Source organism: Microcaecilia unicolor, unplaced genomic scaffold (assembly GCF_901765095.1).
Source record: "Microcaecilia unicolor unplaced genomic scaffold, aMicUni1.1, whole genome shotgun sequence".
Classification (NCBI taxonomy): Eukaryota; Metazoa; Chordata; class Amphibia; order Gymnophiona; family Siphonopidae; genus Microcaecilia; species Microcaecilia unicolor.
In genome coordinates, this window is record NW_021963328.1 from 46,892 (window position 1) to 70,769 (window position 23,878).

At 45.2% G+C, this 23,878-nt stretch overlaps 1 protein-coding gene across 1 annotated transcript; it reads right to left on the reverse strand.

Moving 5' to 3' along the window:
• Positions 1-541: 541 nt before the first annotated feature.
• On the reverse strand, positions 542-21,187 carry LOC115459197 (peptide deformylase, mitochondrial-like). Its single transcript, XM_030189058.1, has 2 exons — positions 20,569-21,187; positions 542-1,395 (listed from the first exon to the last, which is right to left on the reverse strand). Exons 1-2 carry the CDS (start codon positions 21,185-21,187, stop codon positions 1,238-1,240), a joined length of 777 nt encoding a protein of 258 aa, XP_030044918.1. The 3' UTR covers positions 542-1,237.
• Between the last annotated feature and the right edge of the window lie 2,691 nt (positions 21,188-23,878).

Consider the following 23,878-nt stretch of genomic DNA (forward strand, 5'->3'; position numbering starts at 1 on the left):
GTGTCCACAGGGCCCAAATCCTTTATTATTGCAAACAGCCCTTCTCTGGTTGCATCATGAGCTGCTCTGGGATAATGCTAAGCCTAAGAAAAAGTGCGCTGGATGAAGAACAGTGCAGTTGTGAAACGTGAAAGAGGCTGAACACTAAAAGTATCTTTTTTTAAAAAGTTGTTGCTATTGTTTTGGGTTCATGCTTTTGAAGGCTTTAGTTCTTAGTAATTCTGAAGGGAATAAGAAGTGTATTATAATGGTTTCTGTGTCGTAGTCCCTTGTCTGCTGTTAGCACTTCTGTTTGCTAAGGCTGAGAGGGAGGAGACAGATACCACACTCTGATTTCTCCAGTCAGAAGAAAGACAGACACTCATAGCTCCATCCATTGTTATCCCGTATCTTCTGGATTTGAAGAATGGCTGCCAGAGTCCTTTTCACCTTTGCTACTTCAATCCCTGTAGCTGAACCCTGAAGCCTTATTTTGCCGAGCTTGAGCATGAATTGGGTTTTATATGAGACATATCATCCTAAAAGCAGATACTGCACTGTACTTCCCCTCTTCTGCCAGGGTTGCTTTACACAATGTGATGTATCATAGGATTCGAGCCCCAGACATTCTGTGGAAGGGTTTAAAGCCAGTTCTTTGCTGTGACATGTGCTCTTGGTATGATACTGAGAACTGTTGAATTTTGGGTTCTGAAGCCCAGGACTGCACTGAGCAGGGGCTCTGCACTTTGTACACATTGTGGGAAGTATGGTGAGTGCCTTTCATTATAAGCTATAAATCCTACCTACCCTGCAAGTAGTATTACCTGTGCATTGTATTTTCACTCTTGTTTATGGTGACCATAAAACCAGTATCGTTCCTTCACATGGATGAACTACATTGTGCTTCTGACCCATGGGCCGATACTGCTGTTTGGCCATGTCCACCTGTGTCTCTCCTTTAGCATGGTGTGAAAGTGGACATGGGGAAATAAAAGGTACATGAAGTCACTATGGCTTCACATCAAAAGTAACTAACCTAAGGGCGAAAAAATGATTTCACTCAAAAACTGAGCATCTGCCCCGTGTACAAGGACTTGTTCATATGTGACCAGGTCTGGGGGGGGGGGGGGAGAAAGGAGGGAGATGAAAATATGGTAAACCTTTTTTTGTTGTAATCACAATTGTCATTAAAGGTGTAGAGTCTGCTTTATGCAGTATCTATTCCTTCATGTGTGCTTCCTTTGGTACCAGGGAAGCACTAGTCATTCACTTCCATCCAGTTTCTTTTCAGAAAGGTCTTGCTGTCCATTTTATCGACATACAGAAGGCCATGGAGGTGGTCCATCTCATGCTGGATGATCCTGGCTGGCCAGCCCTGGACCTGCCAGCAGGCTGCTTCTCCTTTCTCATTCAGTCCTGTGGGAATAAAGGCAGAACTTAGAGCTGTACTTTAAATGCACATTCCACAATCACTGTCCCACTTGCCCCTGAGGTATCTGTAGTCTTGATTCAGCTATTTCTAGCATTGTGCATTTATAATGTAACAGGCCTAAAGAATGAAATGTACATAGTACAGACCTTCAAACCATTGACTGATGTCGTAGGGGCCCATGCTAATTTAAAACTTTAGATACAGTTGTGGAATACTGTGTTTTTCAGCCCTGTCGTGGAGGCACACCTTTTCAGGCTATCCAATGGGCATATGCATTGGAAAACTGCTGTATGCAAATGGATAGGTGCAGCTCCAGGAGCAACACTAATTTTAAATTAGTCATAGGGGCTGCTGCTGTCTGCAATCTGTCGCCCCAACAGCAATGCCTTCCAGGGCCAGGCTCATTCCTCTCACCACTGGATAGGGACTTAACCCTTTTAACCTTTGTGAAATCTGGTGGATAGAGCTGGTACTGATCTTCAGCTTCCCTGCCCTCTTGTCTCACCTTCTGGAGTTCTAGGAAGGCAGGTGAGGGGAAGTACAAGAGGTGCTTATGTGTATTTTCTAAAGGCAGCATTGCCCACTAGCACACACATCCACACCAACTTCAACACTGAGTGTGTACCTGCAGATTTTATGGGCATACACACAGTCTTTTAGCATGTGTACTTTTTACACTAAAGTGTTTTGCAATACTGCTATTTACAGTATAAAACAAAGCAGTTAAACACAAGTGGAGTTGCAGAGAATCTTTAAAACAGGACAGATGCAATACAGCAGGGGATAATTTGAGTAGCCCAACATCCAAAGAAAGGAACACAGAAAGAGGAGGAAGAAAATAAAGCAGCAATTGTCGCAAAAGCCATGTTTTAAGTGCTGCCTTAAACAACTCCGATAGAATTTGGCAACAGGTGCAACAGCAGGATATGGTTGAACACAAAGAATCAACAAGGACTTCAGGTAAAATGGGATAAAAGATTAGCATTAAATGAGCAAAGTGAACACAAGGAACCATACAATAAGCACAGATGAAAGAGATAACGAGCAGCCTGTGTACAAGGCTCTTTGAGTGAACAGGAGTGTTTTAAATTGAATTCTGAAATTAAGTGGTAGCCACTGATGAGAATACAGTACAGGAGTAACACAATTAGGATGAGAAGCATAAGGGTTTAACTGCTATATTTTGTATAAATTGTGGAAGACCTGCAAAAAGAGAATTACAGTAATCCAAATACACAAGAACAAAGGCAGGTAGGGGAGATCTGTCGAAAAAATGTTTCAAGAAACAGATCTTTCGTAAAGACCAAAAGGATTTGAGTAATTTTGAGAGAGATGTGGCAGGGTCTAAGAAAACTCCCAAAGATGTAAGGTGGTTATCTGACTCTCACATGGACAAAATAGAGGAGTGGATCACTTGGTTAGGGAACCAAAGATCCTCTGACTTTGAGGGATTTACAGTCAACTTGTATTATCCAAGAAGCTGACTGAGAGGGGGAATTATTAAGATGATTTTGAAAAGATTATCCCAAATATCATCCAGAGGCACACCGCCTGCCCCACCCCCACCAAGCAGGAACGTAGCTGTCGGCTGTGCCGGTCTCCTGCCCCATAACAGGAAGTTGATGTGAGAGGGGAGTGGGGCCCGGCAAAGCTGGCAGCCACCCCCCCCCCCCCCTTGCTGGCTGCACCTGGGGCAGGGTACCTGCCCTTGGTACACTAGAGTTATCATCTGCATATATATTGGAGGAAAGGAGAAACAGGGGTGACATGATACAGACGTTCAAATATTTGAAAGGTATTAATCCGCAAACGAACCTTTTCCAGAGACGGGAAGGCAGTAGAACTAGAGGACATGAAATGAGATTGAAGGGGGGCAGACTCAAGAAAAATGTCAGCAAGTATTTTTTCACGGAGAGAGTGGTGGATGCTTGGAATGCCCTCCCGCAGGAGGTGGTGGAGAGGAAAACGGTAACGGAATTCAAACATGCGTGGGATAAACATAAAGGAATCCTGCTCAGAAGGAAAGGTTCCCCAGAAGCTTAGCCAGTGGTGGGAGGCAGGGCTGGTGCTTGGGCGGTAGGGATAGTGCTGGGCAGACTTATACAGTCTGTGCCCTGAAAAAGACAGGTACAAATCAGGGTAAGGTATACACAAAAAGTGGCACATGTGAGTTTGTCTTGTTGGGCAGACTGGGTGGACCGTGCGGGTCTTTTTCTGCCGTCATCTACTATGTTATGTTACCCAAATCCTGAATGAGTGGCTATAGGAAGGATAAGGACATTAAACAGTAATGGAGAGAAGATCGAGTCTTGTAAATCCCCCCACAAGAAACGGAAGGTTGCAGATGAACTGTGGTAGCTTTAGTCAGCTAGAAGAAACTGGAGAAGAAATAACTGAAACCAGAACAATTCCTCACAGCCCATTTTCATATAAACGTTGAAGTAGAAGGGAATGGTCCACAGCATCAGCTGCAGTGCTCAGATCTAACTGAATAAGCACATCATTTGTACCAGCCATACAATTTTTTACATCTGGAACAAGAAAAACCCATTGCAATGACAGTCTCACAGAAAGAGGAAGGGGTGGGTTAGGTGAGAAACAGGGAGAGCTGGATGGCTAATAAGAGTGATAAAACAGTATAATTTTATGGTTTATAGTGGGATAGAAAGCCCAAATCTTTGTTAAGACCTGTCTGGTGGGTGTCAAAATATTTCATCATTTTGACTTCAAAGGTTTTACATTCCTAGATTGTCTTAAAATTTCCTTTTAGTATTCTCACCATAAAATTTCTGGTTTTGTAAAGTGCTATCCCCCAGAGATGACATCCTGGTTGGCATTGGAATGTTTAATATTGTGTCTATATAAATTAAGCCTTTTCTTTCGCATCTAGCTTGTTTCTCCAATATAGCAGCACCCGTCACGCTTTTTGCATTGAATGATATATACCACATTTGAGGATGAGCATGTAAAGGATCCCCTTATGCTCAATGTTCTTCCCGCGTGAGCGATTGTGGGATCCTGTGAGATGTGTTGGCACAGTTTGCAGCTAGGTATATTGCATGGATGTGTGCCATTCTCTTCTTTTTGAGCTTGGAGTGGGAGTTTGCTTTTCGCTAATTTCACTGATTTAACTGCAAACATTATTTTGTCTTTAATCTGCCCTTTCTCTGAGAGAAGTAGCTGCTTCCTGCAAATCACCTACACCACCAAGATCCTGCTCATAAATGTTCCTTGGATAAGGGAACAATTTTATGCGTATAGACAGGAGGACACAGGGCTGACCGCAGCTTGTCTCACACACCATTGCACTGTGATTGAAGAGTCCAGCCACAATTGAGCAACACCAGCCATACTTCAACTTGGCAAAAATTGCTTTGCAGGTTTCCAAGCCCAAAGCACAGCCATCCTCTATACCCTTGAACCAGCACGACATAAAAGTATCATCAAATGTTGTCTTGAAAGCGTTAGAAAAGGGTTAATAATATCAGCTCTGATGTCTGCAAGGAGTTTCTCCCTAAGCACAGACCTGCAAAGTGCTCTCAATGGGAGGGATTGCACCAGTCTCATCCTGTAACAGTGCTGTCATTTCCACAGCCTCTCAGCATAATGGGCCAGTGTCTGTTGTGAAAACAGAGCTTCAATGCAAGACTCATTTCGAAGCTGCAGGTCTTCCCTGAGCAATATTCAATAGCACAGCCTCAAATGACAGCAACCCTGGTCCTGCTAACAAGTAGTTGAGTCTTCTCCATCTCTTCCAATGCAGCCATATTTGTTCCTGTGAAAGATGTTCAATTAATTTGTCAAGGGCCACTGTAAGGATCTGCCATCTAGCCGATATCAACACCCCGGTGCAGCACCATTTCAGTTTACAGGTATTGGTCCTGAAAGTCTCTCTCTACTATCAAACCAAGTTAGATATTTGTAGCTCTTAATATTTCTAGAGGCTCCACAAGCCCATTCAGCCTGTCTGAAAACAAGATATAAGGTCCAGCTGGCACCTGGTTTAAATAAAATCTGTCTTTCTTATTCCTCTGTGGTAGCTGAATCAGCCATGAAAAAAAAATCAAGAAAATGCAGAGAATATTTCAACTCATACACCCTAAGCTCTTTGACCATTTGAGAAAGGTGTTTCATATGATGCAAAACATACATACAATCGTCCAAAAAGTTCAAGATTTTTCATTCAACCTTTCTACACAGGCATAAACTGAGCTGGCAGCTATTCTAGCAGAAACAGATGCGTAGAACCCATCTTATAGTCATGGCCTATGATGTATTCAATAAATCTTCCAGCATCTTATATTGCCACAAGTTGTCTCCCTTATTGTACGTATCCAGCCTACATGAGGAGGTTCATATAAGGCAAATAGATGCTCCCTGTACTGGAGACCATATTTTAGATTTAGTTCATAGAGTTTAGGAGATTAGGTAAAGGTGATGGTGGATACCATCAAGGCCCACTGGTCTATTTTACAACACTTCTCAACAGTACCACCATCTACATAAGTATTGCCATACTGGGACAGACTGAAGGTCCATCAAGCCCAGTATCCTGTTTCCAACAGTGGCCAATCCAGATCACAAGTACCTGGCAAGATCCCAAAACAGTACAATACATTTTATGCTGCTTATTCAAGAAATAAGCAGTGGATTTTCCCCATTTTAATAATGGTCTACGGACTTTTCCTTTAGGAAGCCAGTCAAACCTTTTTTTAAACCCTGCTAAGCTAACCACTTTACTACATTCTCTGGCAACAAATTCCATAGTTTAAATACACGTTGAGATGAATGAGTGCATCTCAGTACTATAGCCTACCACAACAAACAGCCTCCCATTTTTGATAAATCTTCATCATCGAGAGAGGGCAAGTGAATCCAAAACAGCTTTCTGTTTTTGACTGTCCTGTACAGAGTGCTTTACAACCCTTTCATGGAGTCACACACCACCAGTCAGGTTTCAGGATCACCAGAATGAACCTGCATGAGGTTGATTTGCATATACCAGATCTCCAATGTGGCTTATATAATGCTGTAATGGCGATTGCCATTTCCGGATTGAGAAATACAAAATGGTTGTTAAGTCTGAAAAGATTAAGCAATCAAGTGTAGTGAGTTCATTTCTGGCATGAGAAATAGAGTGGTATTTCTAAAGAGTTCATGAGTGACAGGGAAAGTTAAGCAATCAAGTGTAGAGAGTTCATTCCTGGAATGAGAAGTAGAGAGGTATAACGATAAAGTTCATTAGTGCCAAGGTACAGTTAAGCAATCCAGTGTTGAGAGTTCGGTTTTGTCCCGTTCTGGTATGGGTTTTGTTGTCGTATTTAGGATGGATCATTGTGGTATGCCTTTTCGAAGAAGTTATTTTTTTAATAACTTTCGGAAGTCTGTTAGGTCGTGTGTTGCTTTGATGGCAGTCGGCAGGGCATTCCATAATTGCGTGCTTATGTAGGAGAAGCTGGATGCATATGTTGATATATATTTTAGTCCTTTGTAGCTAGGGTAGTGAAGATTCAGGAGTGTGCGTGCTGATCTTTTTGCGTTTCTGGTTGGTAAGTCTACGAGGTTTGTCATGTAGACCGGGGCCTTGCCGTCTTCCAAACATACAAGATTAGTAGATACTCAAGGAACATAGTAACATAGTAGATGACGGCAGAAAAAGACCTGCATGGTCCATCCAGTCTGCCCAACAAGATAAACTCATATGTGTATACCTTACCTTGATTTGTACCTGTCTTTTTCAGGGCACAGACCGTACAAGTCTGCCCAGCAGTATTTCCCGCCTCCCAACCACCAGTCCCGCCTCCCATCACCGGCTCTGGCACAGACCGTATAAGTCTGCCCTCCACTATCCTCGCCTCCCAACCACCAACCTCTCTTCCCCCACCTGCTCCGCCACCCAATTTCGGCTAAGCTTCTGAGGATCCATTCCTACTGCACAGGATTCCTTTATGCATATCCCACGCATGTTTGAATTCCGTTACCGTTTTCATCTCCACCACCTCCCGTGGGAGGGCATTCCAAGCATCCACCACCCTCTCCGTGAAAAAATACTTCCTGACATCTTTTTTGAGTCTGCCCCCCTTCAATCTCATTTCATGTCCTCTCGTTCTACCGCCTTCCCATCTCCGGAAAAGATTTTTTTGCGGATTAATACCTTTCAAGTATTTGAACGTCTGTATCATATCACCCCTGTTCCTCCTTTCCTCCAGGGTATACATGTTCAGGTCAGCAAGTCTCTCTTCATACGTCTTGGAACGCAATTCCCATACCATTCTTGTAGCTTTTCTTTGCACTGCTTCCATTTTTTTAACATCCTACGGCCTCCAAAACTGAACACAATACTCCAGGTGGGGCCTCACCAACGACTTGTACAGGGGCATCAACACTTCCTTTCTTCTGCTGATCACACCTCTCTCTATACAGCCTAGCAACCTTCTCGCTACGGCCACCGCCTTGTCACACTGTGAAGTTACTTGGAAATATTTTTTCATTCAAAGAATAGTTAAGCTCTGGAACTCGTTGCCAGAGGATGTGGTAACAGCGGTTAGTGCATCTGAGTTTAGAAACGGTTTGGACAATTTCCTGGAGGAAAAGCCCACTCTCTGCTATCGAGAGAGATAGTGCAGTGGTCTCCATCGCATAGCCCCTGAAGTCCTCCACTGTGGCCCTCAATATACAATATGCAGACACAGGTATCTCATTAATGATATTTTCCACCGTTATATTTTGTACAGCTGACAAGCCACAGTTAAGTGAGTTTAAATATATCCCTGTGTTGCAGAATCAATATTTCATGTTTAATAATCACTTGGTATCGTAACTACAAACAATTTGTCAAGTATGTTACTCAGGTGTCTCATTTATATTTGCTACTGTTGACAAGCCAAAATAAAATGAGTTTTAAAAAATATGTCCTTGAAGTTTTGTAGAATCATTATTAGTATTGATGTTTAATACCTGGTCTGAAAAAGCAGGTAAAGGCAGTGTACAAACTCAGTAATATTTGTAGTGCTTTTTTTGTAGAAAAAAAGGTGCCGGTACTCATTACGGGCGGGGTCACCACATATGACTCCACCCCATATGATAGCCACACCCACATTAGCCACACCCCTTATACCAGCCATGGCGCATATAAACAGACATCGCTGAAAATAGTACAGAAGAAAAAAAATAACGTGATTTTTTTTTTTCATTATAAATAATTTCTATAAGCTGTTACAGCTCTAGTATACCCAGTGCAAAATAAGACAGCAGATATAAATTCTCAAATTGGACATATTCCAAACACTAAAATGAAAATAAAATGATTTTTTCTACCTTTGTTGTCTGGTGATTTTGTTTTTCTATCCATATTGGTCCCAGTCTCTGATTCTGCTGCTCTCTATCTGTTCTCTTACCTCCGTTTCCAGGGCTTCCTTTCCATTTATTTCTTTACTTTCCTCCTTTCTTCTTCATTTGTTGCCCTACACCCATAAATAAAAGCTGTGTCCTCCTCCGTGGAATTGACTAGAGGAGGTATAACGTGGATCCAGCTTTTGCCTATTTTCTCCATCCTTTCTCCTTTCTTCCCTTTCCGTCATTTCCATCCATGTGCATCTTCTTTTTTTCTTTTCTTCCCTCCATCCATGTCCAGCACTTCTCCTCCCTCCTCCCCTCCATCCATGTCCAGCATTTCTCCTCTCTTCTCTCCCTTGTATTCATATAAAACAATAATTCTCTCTCCCCTCTCCTCCATCCAAGTCCAGCATTTCTCCTCTCTCCCCCCAAATTTCTCCGTCCATCCATGTCCAGCAATTCTCCTCTATCTCCTGCTCTCCTCTCCATCCATTTCCAGCATTTCTCCTCACTTCCATGCCCTCCCCTCCCACCCATGTGCATCTCCTTCCTGTCTTCCCTCCATCCATGTCCAGCATGTCTCCTCTCTCCCCTGCCCTCCCATGTCCAGCGATTCTCTCTGTCCCCTTCCCTCCCCTCTGATCCCTGTCCAACGATTCTCCTCTCCCCTGCCCTCCCCTTCCATGTCCAGCGATTCTCTCTTCCCTGCCCTCCCCTCACATCCATGTCCAGCGATTCTCCTCTCTCCCCTGCCCTGCCCTCCCCTTCTATCGATTCTTTCCCCAGCCCGTCCTTCTTCTCCATTGCCTGCCTGCTATGAAGCAATAAAGAAAGGCTGCAGGCAGCGATTGAGAGAGGCTGACAGCGTCGGAGCTTCCCTTTGCGAGTCCTGCCTATGCGGAAACAGGAAGTTGAAAGAAAGTAGGCCGGACTCGCAGAGGGAAGCTCCAACCCTGCCAGCCTCTCTCAATCACTGCCTGCAGCCTTTCTTTATTGCTTCATAGCAGGCAGGCAGTAGAGAAGGACGGGCTGGGTAGGGTTATCATATTTGTGAAGACAAAAAAAGAGGACACAAAAATAAAACGCTGCCATGCCCCCAGCCCCATCCCTGCCCCTCCATGACATGCTGCATAGTCACCTTGACTTGACCCCCCCCCCCCCCAAGAAAGCCAGATTCTATAAGCAGTGAAAGTAACAGAAAATGTATTTTCTTCTGTACTCTGCTAAATACAAAGCTAGAAAACATCAACATTTCCAAAAAAGTAAATATCCATGAGCAGCATGTCCCCCTCTCTTCTCCTCTCCATCCCCTTCTATCCATGTGCTGCATTTCCCCCTTTTCCCTTCCCTCACCTCCATGTTGCCCTTTCCTCTCCCTTACCTTTCATCTATGTGCAGCTTGTCCCCTTCTCTCTCTCCCATTGGGATAATATGGGATTTTTTTTTTTATATTTCAATAATTTTTATTGATGAAGTACCAATGAAAACAGCAGGTAATCAACACTCTCAACACATTCCACTATTGAACAAAAACCAAGGAGAGTGTAAAAGAAATAACAAGTTCTTCATCTCCATTTTAACATTCCCTCCCCTTCCCTCTATAGCATCTATTGTGTTACACTTCAAACAAACTTACTGTATTATAGAACAATCGAATTTAGTAATTGCAGTAAATACAACTGCCAGACTTAAACCTGGAGTGCTTGGAGTCTTATAGCTCTCCACCAGTCTCGACTTATCCTTCTGCTATAAACAAACCCCTCCCCCCCCTTCCCAGTTCTTCCAAAGAAAATGTGGTTGATACAGACGACCTCTTAGCTTAGTCCATAGAGGGTACAGCTTTGTTCTTTTTCCAGCCTTTCAACTTATGAAGAATTTGACGCTTGGACGTAGGATGGAGTGTGTTCCAATATTTCCCCCAGATCTTTGTGAAAGTACCTGAGTCCTTCTCCTGGTCAGTTAGGGGAACCGTGCCAAAAAGCTCCAGATGCAATAATTCGGTCATCTTAGACCTCCACATGTCTCTGGTCGGAGCCTGCTCGTCTCTCCATTTGAGCAGGATCACTTTTTTCCCCACCAGGGTCACTCTCTGCAGAAATCCAATAAGTCCCGATGGCACAGGTTACCCTACATTAAAAATGTCAAACAACACCAGAGCGTTAGTCGTTATTCTCCGTCTCCAGTATTGTCCAGATTCTGCCATTATTTGTATCCAAAACTGTTGAACCTCTGGGCACAGCCAGAACATGTGGCCCAAAGTCACTTGCGCTTCTCCACACTTGGGGCATACCCCTGTGCCAAATCCGGCTCTCAGTGCTCTAACTGGCGCTATATAGGCTCTCAGGAGGAACTTGTATTGCTGCTCCCACTGTCGTATGAAGGTGGATTTACGCAGGATAGCCAGTAAAAAGTTCTGAATCATTTCCACAGTAATTTCAGTCTCAAGGTCCCGCGACCAGCTTTCCGCTATTTTGGTATAGTCAATGTCCTCTGTAGTGTCCAGGAGGTTTCTATGATGGAAGCGCAAAGGCACTATATTTTGGGATCCCAATGTTAGTGCTGTAGCAAGTATGTCCTGTACGTCTTCACTTAAATTAAACGCTCCCAATGAATGAGCATAGTGTTGTACTTGTGCATGCGCATAAAAGTCATTGGCTGAAATATCATATTCTCTCGTCAGCTCCTCCAAAGTTTTAAGTTGTCCCTCTTCATCCAATATCTGGTACAAATAATGAATTCCTTTTTGCCTCCAACGCACAAAGGCCTTTTCTGTTGTCCCCGCCGGGAAGTCTGGATTCCATTTCAAGGAAACAAAAGGCGTTGCTGCTGCTGAGAAGTCATGTCTCTTGCACAGCCATCTCCACATCGCTCTCGCTGAGCGCACAAACCAGTTCATAGGGGACCTGGCCCCTGTCTTCTTCTTAGTGGTGTGCAATAGGTAACTCAGGTGCGTTCTAGGTTCCAATGAGGCCTCTAATAATGTGTTTGTGAAATGTTGACTACCTGCCAGCCAGTCCCTGACATGTCTCATTGTACAGGAAATAGTGAGGTATCTTATGTTGAGCAGTCCCATTCCTCCATGTGTTCTGGGCTTATACAATACTTCTAAAGGGAGTCTGGGTCTTTTGTTGTTCCACAGAAACTGTCTTAGTGTCACTTTCAGCTCCTTCTCCTCCCTCCCCTGCAGATGCAGCAGTAACACTTGGAATTTATATAGCCACTTAGGGACTATCAGCATGTTGTAAAGAGCTATACGCCCTGCCAGAGTAAGAGGGCAGGATCCCCAGATTCCCAGTAGACGCCTCGTTTCTGCTAACAAGGGTCTCACATTTATCTTATAAAGTGTAGATAGTTGTGCTGGCACTTCCACCCCCAGATACTGCAACCAACCCGCAGCCCATCGAAAAGGAAAGGGACCTATCCATTCCTGTTCAGCCTCCTCTGTCATCACCAGTGCCAGAGACTTAGCCAGATTTAATTGAAACCCCGAAAGGCCTCCATAATGTTCTATCTCCTGTAATAGACACCGTACCGATGTCTGCGGATCATTGACCATCAATAACAGGTCATCCGCATACGCCAAAAGTTTAAGCACTGTCTCTCCCACCATTATGCCTTTAATTTCGGGGTTGCGTCTAATGTGGCACAAAAGTGGCTCCAGGACTAGCAAAAAAAGCAGGGGAGACAGTGGGCAACCCTGCCTCGTCCCTCTCCCTATCACAATTTCACCTGTTCGGACCCCATTTACCCGCAATCTGGCTCTCGGGTCTGTGTAAAGCGCCCCCAGTGTTCCCGCGAACCAGCCCCTCACTCCAATCCAGCGTAGAGTCTCATGCATAAAAGGCCACGCAACCCTGTCAAAGGCACGTTCTGCATCTAAGCTAATCACTAAACCTTTAGGTGCCCTCTCCGGGGCCACGGTCATCACGGCGATCAACTTCCTCACGTTCATGACAGAGTGTCTGCCCCTCACAAAGCCTACTTGCTCCTCTCCAATTATGGAGGGCATTACTTGTGCCAGGCGCTCCGCCATGACCCGCGAGAGGATCTTTATGTCGACGTTTATTAAAGAAATGGGTCTATACGCGGCCGGATCTTCCAAGTTTCGCCCGGGTTTCGGTATTAAGCTTATCAACGCTTCATTAGCATATTTTGGAAACTGCTCTGCCTCCGTCACTTCTTCATATAAGCTCACTAGGGGCCCCACTACCTGAGTCCGAAGCATTTTATAAAATTCGCCCGAGAAGCCATCTGGGCCTGGGGCTGAATGAAGCTTTAGTGCCTGTATAGCCTTTAGCACCTCCTTTGCTCCCAAAGGGGAGTCCAAGACGCCTCTTTGTTCCTCTGTCAACTGAGGCAGGGTTGATTGCTGCAAGTATGCCCTAATTGTATCCCGATGTCCTTGCCCTTCACCCTCTCCTGTGTAGAGCCTGGTGAAATGCTTGTGGAAGGTGTCTGCTATCTGTTCTGGATTTGACGTGAGGGCGCCCGAGAGGGTCTGTATCTGTGTAATAACATGTGGTCTGCGGGAGCCTTTTATCAGCCGCGCCAACATACCGCCCGGCCTGTCTCCATAGCGGCTAAGATTATACTTGCGTGTAATCGTTGCCTTGTTATATCTGTCTTGTAGCAAACAATTTAGCTCCACACGTATGGCGATCAAGGAGTTCAACAGAGCCCTATTAGGGGTTTCAATGTATTTCTTCCTAGCTACCTTAACCTTTCGTTCTAGTTCCACTATTTTTTGCGCTATTCGATTCCTCTTGGAGACATAGGCTATCACTTCTCCACGCAGCACTGCCTTGGCGGTGGACCAGAAAAGGCCCGGGGTTCTAATATGTTGTTCATTATGTTTCGCGTATTCCTCCCATTTTTTTGCTAAAAATTCTGCAAACTCTGGGGAAGTGTACAAATATGCAGGGAATCGCCAACCACCCAACCCACGATAGTACGGCTGGGATTCAATGTCCACCTAAATCATGGCGTGGTCTGAAAGCTCCTCCGGGCCCACCTCCGCCCCGCCCCCACGATTCGAGCAAACACCCAGACGCCACCAAGATGTAATCAATTCTGGACTGTGTTCCATGCACTCTCGAGGTATGCGTATAATCACGCTCCTCTTCATGTATTAATCTCCAAGGGTCTACCAAGCCCAGCCCACCACAGAAAGTTTCGAGCACCCCCAACCCCGAACTCCCCCCCTGCGTATGTCCCGTTCTGTCTCGCTCCGGGTCCAGTACCTGGTTCATATCACCTGCCACTATTATGGGATCCGATCCTTGCCCCTGGCACCGCGCAAACAGGTCCGCAAAAACTTTTTCCCTCCCGTCAGTGTACACTGCTACCAAAAGATATGCTTGCCCCTGTAGTTTCAACCTAATCCCCACGTATCGCCCCTCGTCATCTGCAAAAAGGAATTTGGCCTTTGCCACCACTGACTTATGTATCAATATTGCTACCCCCCCGCGTCTGCCCACTGCTGGAGAGCCAAAAACCTCGCCCACCCAATTTCTCTGCAATTTCTTGAGTTCTACTGCGGACAACCTAGTCTCCTGAATGCAAGCTATTCCCGCTTTGTGTCTTTTAAGCGCACTTAAAATCTTTGCTCTCTTAACCGGGGATGTTATCCCACACACATTCCACGATATTACCCGTGTAAGTCCACCAGGTTGTTTAACCGTTATCCACTGTCTCCATTAAGTAAATCAGCGTGTTCTTTATCTCTACCCCTAGGGAGCCCAGCCTCCCCCCAGGGATCCATATTGCTCTCATTAAGTCCAACCCCTGTTTTCTCCACTTCTCCTGCTGTTCAGTTCCCTTTTTACCCTCCATAATGTCTTTTAGTCTCCAAATCCAACCACTCTATGTACCTCACGTTCCTTTTACTCCCTTCCCCCTCCCCACCCTCTACCCTCCCACCTATCCATCCCCTCCCCCCCTTCCCTCCCAATTCCCTATATCCCATACTATCTTGTGGGATGCTGGGGTTCCCCACGTCCCCCGCTCTCCCCCTCTCCTTAAAATGTCAATTAAATCTAACACTGGTTAATTCTGTGCCTGCTCCCTGTGTGTGGTCTCACTAAATGCCCTTAGTGATTGTACCTCCTGTAGGCCTTTCTATCAGCTGTTGTCATTTATCTGCTGCCTGTTCGGCGGTCTTTCTCAATTGCACCAGTTCCTGCACATGCTTTTGTGCTTCCTTAATGTCTGCAAATTGTCTCCAACGTCCTTCTGTCTTCACCTTCAATATTGCAGGATAAATCAGCATAAACGGCACTTGTGCCTCGTGCAACTGCTGGCATAGCGGTGTGAACCGCCGGCGTTTCTCTTGTAGGGCCATCGAATAGTCCTGGAAAATTCGTAGTTGATGCCCATCGTATCGCAGTTCATTCCTTTTAAGTCGGGATCCACGGAGTATTTCATCCTTGTGCACATAATTGTGTACCTTTACGATCACTGCTCGCGGAGCCTGTTTCCCTTCTTGTTTCCTGCCAATACGGTGTGCACGCTCTAAACATAGTTTCCCCGCATGGTCAGAGAGTGCAAATTCCTCTGCCAGCCATTTCTCCAGGACTGTCGGGAGTACATTATCTGGCACTGTTTCGGGAAGCCCCACTATCCGCAAATTTCCGCGGCGTGACCTATTTTCCAGGTCATCCACTTTTGCCTGTAAAGTTTCTAATGCGGCAGCCATATTGTGTGCTTTCTGTGTTACTGGACCCGCTGCGTCTTCCACCTCCGACACCCGGCGCTCGAGCTCCCCCAGTCTCTGCTCCGCGTCTGCTGCTTGCGCTTCCAAGTTAGACACCTGGGAGTAAAGTTTTCCAATTTCTGGTCCAGCGCAATACTCACTGCCTCCGTTAGCTGCCGCAGTTGCTCTTCCGTGAACGGACCACTACTGTTTGCCTTCTGGCCTTCCTCAACGCCGCTTGACGCCTTCGACTTTTCTTTATCTTTCTTCGTGGTTCTGCTCGCCATGGTGGGTTGTGGCGAGCTCAGGTATCTGTCCATAGGGCTTCCCACTGCTATTGAACAAGGTTTGTCGATTTATTTCACTCTATTTCCAGTGTTTAAATGCAATTATTGAAGTCGGGGCCTAGGAGGACGCGGGACCACGTCTTCCTCTCTTTAGAGCATCACGTGACCCCCCTAATATGGGATTTTTAAAGTCAAATTAAAAAAACAAACTTTTTTTTCTGAAGAAACTAAATTCTGAAATAAAACACAGCCTAGCAAAGTTTTGCAGAAGTATTTTATTCACATTTGTGGGATATATACATTGCTAAGGCAATGGGAGAGGTCATGAAGCAGCTGGACTAGCCACAACTGATTAAATTTAGCCTAATACTGGACACTCAAGGGTTCAAACCATCGTTTTGAAAATGTGAGTTCTTTCTCAATCATAACCAGCTAAAAGAACAGAGCCAAGGTTTAAAGTCTGCAGCCTACCTTAATACACAGCTGTGTGAGGGTCTCCCAAATGGTTTGCCTGACAAAGCAAAGCACTTAATACACTTTATCTCTCTTTGAAGTTAGAAACCACAGTCTAGGTTTTTTCAGCTTCAGTGATTTCCTTTACACTACCTTTTTAACAGCTCTGCAGTAGTATACAGTCTCAGGCTCCAGCCCCACTTGTTTGATGCCTTTCCTTCTTCCCTCTCAGGCTCTGCCATCGCCTGACCTGCTGGGTCCTTGCAGCTGCTGGCAAGGCTGCATCCAGTGCAGGAGGAGGAGTTAGATAATGGATATTCATGTGCACAACACGAGCTGACTCTGCTGCTCAGCCACACCACGCATGCGCCAGTAGATCAAGTGACCATGACCTCACTGGAGCGTACGTGTGTGTCTGCAGTTGCTGCAGGGTTCCTAGTTCCCTTGAAAAACCGAATGAACTTTCAAAATACAAAAAAACGGCCGGTCATATGGTAACCCTGGGGCTGGGGAGAGAGGTGAATCGCTGGACATCGATGTAAGGGGAGAGCAGGGGAGAGAGGACAGAGAATCGCTGGAGAGTAGGGGAGTGAGAGAAAGGGTTAGGACTCGCTGGGAAAAAAGGTGCCGGTACGCCGTAAAAAAAGCCCTGAATATTTGTATGTATAAACTTGAAATATTCTGGTGGCCCTCAGAGCTTTCTTGTATTCACACTGTTGTCCTTTACATGAAAAAGTACCGACATGGGGGAAGCAACTGCTTGCCCGGGATTGGTAGCATGGAATGTTGCTGCTAATTGGGTTTCTGCCAGGTACTTGTGACCTGGATTGGCCACTGCTGGAAACAGGATACTGGGCTGGATGGACCATTGGTCGGACCCAGTATGGCTATTCTCATGTTCTTATGCTGATGGAAACTCTTGCTAAAAAGAATGCAATATGTGATTTTGCAGTAAGAGTAGCCAAGATGGGGAAAGACAGTTTTCTCTATCGTATTTCTGGAGAGAAGTGTAGGGTTGGGGGGGGGGGGTGGGGGGGAGAATCCAAGAACAAAGATGACAAGGGAAAATGAAAGACTCCACGGGTGGAGTTCATAAAAGTAAATAGAGGTTCAAAGTAGGGCCACAGTAAAATCCAGCATTTGAAATATAGTCATTGACACTGAATGGTTTCACACAGTATCTACTCCTGAGGGACAAAACACGTCATCAGGGGTCATATGTATACAAACATCTGCTTAAGAAGCCCTTTCACTAAAGAGTTGGGACGGGCAGCGTGAAAGCCCCCTACTGTCACCTCAGTGGGTGGTTGTAAGGGGTCTCTGTGAAATGTCTGCGGGGCAAGTGCAAACTTACTGCACAGACATTTCATTTCCCCCCACCGTGGTAAAAAGAACCTCAGCAAATCCGGGCAACGTCACCACCACAGGGCCCCCCTTGTTAGATCTTTAGTTTCGCTGGCCTAACTCAAAAGAGGCAGCACCAGCTGTCAAACATATATTTACTGGTAACATAGTAACATAATAGATGACGGCAGAAAAAGACCTGCACGGTCCATCCAGTCTGCCCAAGACAAACTCATATGTGTATACCTTACCTTGAATTTGTACCTGTCTTTTTCAGGGCACAGACCGTATAAGTCTGCCCAGCACCATCCCCGCCACCGGCTCTGCCACCCAATCTCCGCTAAGCTCCTTAGGATCCATTCCTTCCGAACAGGATTCCTTTATGTTTATCCCACGCATTGTTGAATTCCGTTACCGTTTTCATCTCCACCACCTCCCACGGGAGGACATTCCAAGTATCTACCACTCTCTCTGTGAAAAAATACTTCATGACATTTTTCTTGAGTCTGCCCCCCTTCAATCTCATTTCATGTCCTCTCGTTCTACCATCTTCCCATCTCCGGAAAAGGTTCGTTTGAGGATTAATACCTTTCAAATATTTGAACGTCTGTTTCTCCTTTCATTATGGAAGTACTTAAATACATAGCGCTGCAGGCCACTCGTACTTTACGCCATCCTGTGGCCATGGCCACCTCAGAAAAAAAACAAAATCAGGCCCATAGAGACCTTCTTAGTGAAAGGAGGAGAAGTGTGGGCACAGTAACAGGTACAGATAAGCAGTCTGTGCACCAGCATCTTCCAAGTTCTGTTTCCCTTACTGTTCAATACTTTGACCTCATTGGAGTCCACAATCACATGCCTAGTTTAATGTTTAATCTGGAATGTGCTTTGCCATGAAGAAAAACAGATGGGTAAAAATATATGCAGAAAATTCAGCAGCCCAGTCTATTGTTTTAAAGCAAAAAGGAAAGGGTTTTTTTTGTATTATTTGTTGGGTTTTTAAAACTGTTATATTACTCATTTGATGTTATATTTACTAACGTTGTTTTACTGATGCTATATGAAGTTTGTCTTTCATATTACTTTTCTTTTCCAAGGTATTTCTTTTTTTCAAATTAAGACTACAATGACTCCAGTTCAAATTCAGAAAAATCAACACCATAGCCAAAAGTGGTATTTCCATTAGAATCAAAGGAAGTAAAGATTAAGAATAAAAGAAATAAATATGGGCTATAATTTTACAAAGGAAGGGACAGCCTACAAAATTATAAGAATGCTACCTTAACTATTATACACCTAATTTAAGTAGTAACCCTTTTAATTAATCCTTCTTAATGACATTCCTTCTTGCCTAGTAGTATTAACATATTCCTATCTCAGAACCAGCTTCTCCAACTGAGATGATCCAAGAAATACATCATTCTTATCCTGAAATTTAATAAAAGATTTCCTAGGAAATGTCAAGAAAAAAAAATCTCATCCCTAACCTCAGTATATTATCTCTATCCAAAGGCAATAAAAAAAGAATCCATATTCTTGGTACATGGTAAAAATTTACCTGTTCAAAAAGGCATATCCTACCGACCCAACTTAAATGCCTGAACCCTGCAACACTACGAAACCAAAGCACGTAATGGACATAACGTAACTCTTCCTCTCTACGATTCCCTAATATGCCTGTTCCACATGAACCTCATTCTACCACAACATCACTGTGTAACTGTTTATACCGGAATTGGTGAAAGCCTTTACGGTACTATGTAAGCCACATTGAGCCTGCAAATAGGTGGGAAAATGTGGGATACAAATGTAATAAATAAATAAATAAATATTATTTTGTTTTTATATTACTGACATTCTATGAGGTTTTTACTGTTATACTATTCCTTTGTTTTTATTTTACTGATGTTGTATTGGCCGCCTATGATTGTACATTGCTTTCACTGTGTGTGAAAGGCAGTTAAGTAAACAGGGGTCCTTTTACGAAGCTGTGGTAAAAAGGGGCCTGCGCTAGCATCAGTGTGTGTTTTGATGCCCCCCCTTTTACTGCAATGGGTAAAAGGATGTTTTGGGGGGTTTTCAGGTGCAGAAATGGCTGTGCAGTAAATGAACCACTTGCCATTTCGGGAGGGGAAGGGGGCGCCGATTACCACTAGGTACACACCAGTGCTACAAAAGTTTGCTGCCTGGTTACCACCAGGTTAGCGTGGGAGCCGTCACCTCAATGGGTGGCAGGAAGTGCTTCCCCCTGAAATGGCCACGCGACACGTGGTTCACTCGCCACAAGGCCATTTCTTTTCATGAAAATAAAAAAAGACACACACTGATGCTAGTGCAGGCCCCCTTTTACTGCAGCTTACTAAAAGGACCTCTGTATTTGTGCCAGTCTTGCTTGCTCCTTCCTTCCTTCCCTCCTACAGTTGGTTAAACACTAATCAATCTCTCCCTCAGACCCTCCTGTTCAAATGCAATCCTTCACCTGCATTTACCCAGCAGGTTCTGCTAAAAATCAGCTCTATGGGGCCCTTTTACAAAGTGGACGTCCCGTAAGCTAATCTGGAGCTACCGCCGGGGACAGTTCTAGCCCCACCACGTGCCATTTCCTGTGCTGGGGGAAATCGGCCTGTATGTTTTAGCCTGGCTCTAACCCAGCGGTAATTAGGCAGCATCGTGCAATAGCCGATTACCACTGGGTTAGCGCAGGAGCCCTTACCACCGCCTTAATGGGTAGCGGTAAGCGCTCCCCCCCGCATAGCCACGTGGTAAGAGCAACCTTACCACATTGCCACGGCTCTTTTCAGCCCTTTTCACCTGATGCGGTAAAAAGGAGCGCAGCGTGTGGCAAAAAAACAGCCCTCACCACTGGTGCAGGATCCTTTTTACTGCAGCTATCTGAAGTGTTATTCTGACTTGAGAGATGCAAAATCACTCTTTGAAAGAACAGACAGCACAGCCATACAAGTCTTTCCTACTGTTCAGGTCTACACATGAGACTTCATAAGAACTCAGTAACCTGTCCAGCAAGAAACGTATTCCATGCAACTCACCTGAAATTTCCACAGCCCGATACCTGGGAACACAAGCCAAGAAGCCAGAGATGCTTTCACAGCCTTCAGGGAAAGAGAGAATGTGAGAGTCAAGCACTCGCATGGTGGGGTTAATGAAAACAGTAAGAGGGAAGGGCACCATCTCACGGGCTTCCCTCACACTCACAGAGTTCTCCCTGTATATCTTTTCTGGGAACTCCATGGCCACCACCTGGAGTGGAACCCCAACCTGTGGAGCACTGAGACCTACGCTGCCCGAGCGCCTCATTACTGTTACCAGGGTCCGTATCAGAGTCTGTATTTCGGGCTCCAGGATACGAGAGGGCTCCACAGGCGCAGCAAGAGTCCTAAGGACGGGGTCACCAGCCTGACACACATGCTTGTAGGGAGGAACTGAGGGCCCGAGCACTTTCCGCTTCAGGTACTTCCAGTAGGTGCGCTGCTTTTCCTGGGATGTAGAAATGCAGGTCCTGTAAGGGACGAGAACAAGATCAGCTACCAAAGGGCAACACCAGGGCCTGTTAAGGGCAGCCAGACCATAGCAAATTGGCTTCAAGCCTTTACAGAGGCGGTGGCTCAGCCTATGTTGTAGGAATGTCCCAATCCTGCCAGAAGCCATGACTGAAAAAAACCTGTCAACGATAAAAGAGAAAAAAAAAACCATGAAGATAAGCAGCAAGAACTGAGTCACCCAGCTTTCATCACCAGCATGTCCAGGGCCTTCAGAGCAGTGTCTCACAAGGGATAGAGATCAGTGGTCCACTGGACACCAATATCTCCAGTGGCTGGGGGTGAAGTGGGGCCATGTCTCTGGGAGCTGAAGCCCAGCATCTCTGGGGGATAGGGGCATGTTAAAATCAGAACCACTGAGACAGAATCCTGGTGGTGGTGTCTCTGCAATCACTGGCTTTCCATCCACCAATGTCTCTGGAGGTTAGGAGCCCAGTGGAGGACATGTTTCTAGGGGTAAGGGACCAACTTGGCCTCTTCCTAATAATAGCTCCAGACGCTAGAGCCCTAGTGGGGAGTGAGGAAGGCAAGATTTCCAGCTGGCTCCACATTTGCTCAACAGGTTATTTTGATTTATTCAAGTAATACTCAAAATTAAAACATCACAATAAACATTAAAATCATACAAGCTTAAAATTACAGGATACAACACATAATTAATACATTTTAAAACTATTTGTTAAATCTTAAAGGCTTGTCTAGAACGCTGGGCTTTCAATTTCTAAAGCAAATAGAATCTTTCTTATCTTTTACTTCAAATGGAAGCTGATTCAGCAATTTCAGAGGACCATAGATAACTAAATGCTTTCTCCTAGAAGGCAATCTGATTCCAAACTGTGTGACAGAGACAGAGTATAATCAATCAATCAGCTGTAGGTTAGAGAATCTTAAATCTGGAGTTTGTGTCAACTGGTTACAATGAAGAGAAGTAACATCATATAGCCATGTTTATGGAGTTATTTTCTATACAGACTAACAGGTAAGCACAAAAGTAAAATAAGAAAGAGAGAAAAAGGAACATCAATATTAACAAATGGGCCACTGTATTTCGTAACAGCTGTAATTGCTTATTATAACTCATCAGAGTTTATGCTAATCCATTAATATCAGTTTGCTAACCACAAGCAGAGCCAAATGATCTTGCTCTAAATGTGGATCTGCCCAAATTATAGCCCAAATCTGTAAATTGAAGATTAGTTGACGTGTGAATTTGTATGTCCAGATTTAGCTTGGAAGTGTGTGTGTGGCTAAATAGGTTTGTTTCCAGAACTGGCTGAGAGCCAACAATTGCATATTGCCTCCTGCAGACTCAAACCTGTCAATGTCTTTAGTATGAGCAGCAGAAATGGGGTCACAGATGCCAACACAACATCAGAGACTGGCAAGTTTGACCCCTCCAGAAGTGAGGAATGGTAAAAATAAACACCCTGAAAGCACATCAGACTCACTGAGCTCCAACAATAAACTTCCCACCTAAAAAGCAGGAAGGGAGCCTCTAAGGCACTGGGCCCCAGTGCATGCCGGGAATTGTAGTCTGAAATCGCGTTCTAAAAGCCGGGAGTGGATCAAGAGGGAGGGGGAGGGGCAACGGGAGTCCAGTGCAGGAGGGGATTTCTGGGGCCCGGTGGGGAGGTAATTCCGAGTCCACGTTCCTGCCCCTCGCCTCGCTCACTCACCGCAGCAGCACACGAGTTCCCAGAGGCTGAGCCGCACCGATCGGCCGACAGCAGAGCGCCGCGCAGAGATGACGTCACGCACATGCGCGTGAGACGAAGCGATCCCAACCATGGAGGTTCAATAGACAGCAGTGGCAGTGAGCCTATCTAGTCCACTGTAAGCAAGGAAGCCCATTTGGTTAATCTCTGTTTCCACTCCCCTGTACAGCCGTCATTGCCATACACTCAAAACAAAGCAAGCAAACCTATGAGCTGTTGCAAGGAGGTTTAATAGACAGGAGTGGAAGTATGCCAATCTCTGTTTCCACTCCTCAACGCAGCCGTCATCCTGAACACTCAAAACAAAGCAAGCAAACCTATGACCTGTTGCAAGGAGGTTTAATAGACAGGAGTGGAAGTATGCCAATCTCTGTTTCCACTCCTCCACGCAGCCGTCATCTAGTACACTCAAAGCAAAGCAAGCAAACCTATGACCTGTTGCAAGGAGGTTTAATAGACAGGAGTGGAAGTATGCCAATCTCTGTTTCCACTCCTCCACGCAGCCGTCATCTAGTACACTCAAAGCAAAGCAAGCAAACCTATGAGCTGCTGCCAGGAGGTTTAATAGACAGGAGTGGAAGTATGCCAATCTCTGTTTCCACTCCTCCACACAGCCGTCATCCAGTACACTCAAAACAAAGCAAGCAAACCTATGAGCTGTTGCAAGGAGGTTTAATAGACAGGAGTGGACGTGAGCCTAATCTCTGTTTCCACTCCTCCACGCAGCCGTCATCCAGTACACTCAAAACATAGCAAGCAAACCTATGAGCTGTTGCAAGGAGGTTTAATAGACAGGAGTGGAAGTATGCCAATCTCTGTTTCCACTCCTCCACGCAGCCGTCATCCAGTACACGCAAACAAAGCAAGCAAACCTATGAGCTGTTGCAAGGAGGTTTAATAGACAGGAGTGGAAGTATGCCAATCTCTGTTTCCACTCCTCCACGCAGCCGTCATCCAGTACACTCAAAACATAGCAAGCAAACCTATGAGCTGTTGCAAGGAGGTTTAATAGACAGGAGTGGAAGTATGCCAATCTCTGTTTCCACTCCTCCACGCAGCCGTCATCCAGTACACTCAAAACAAAG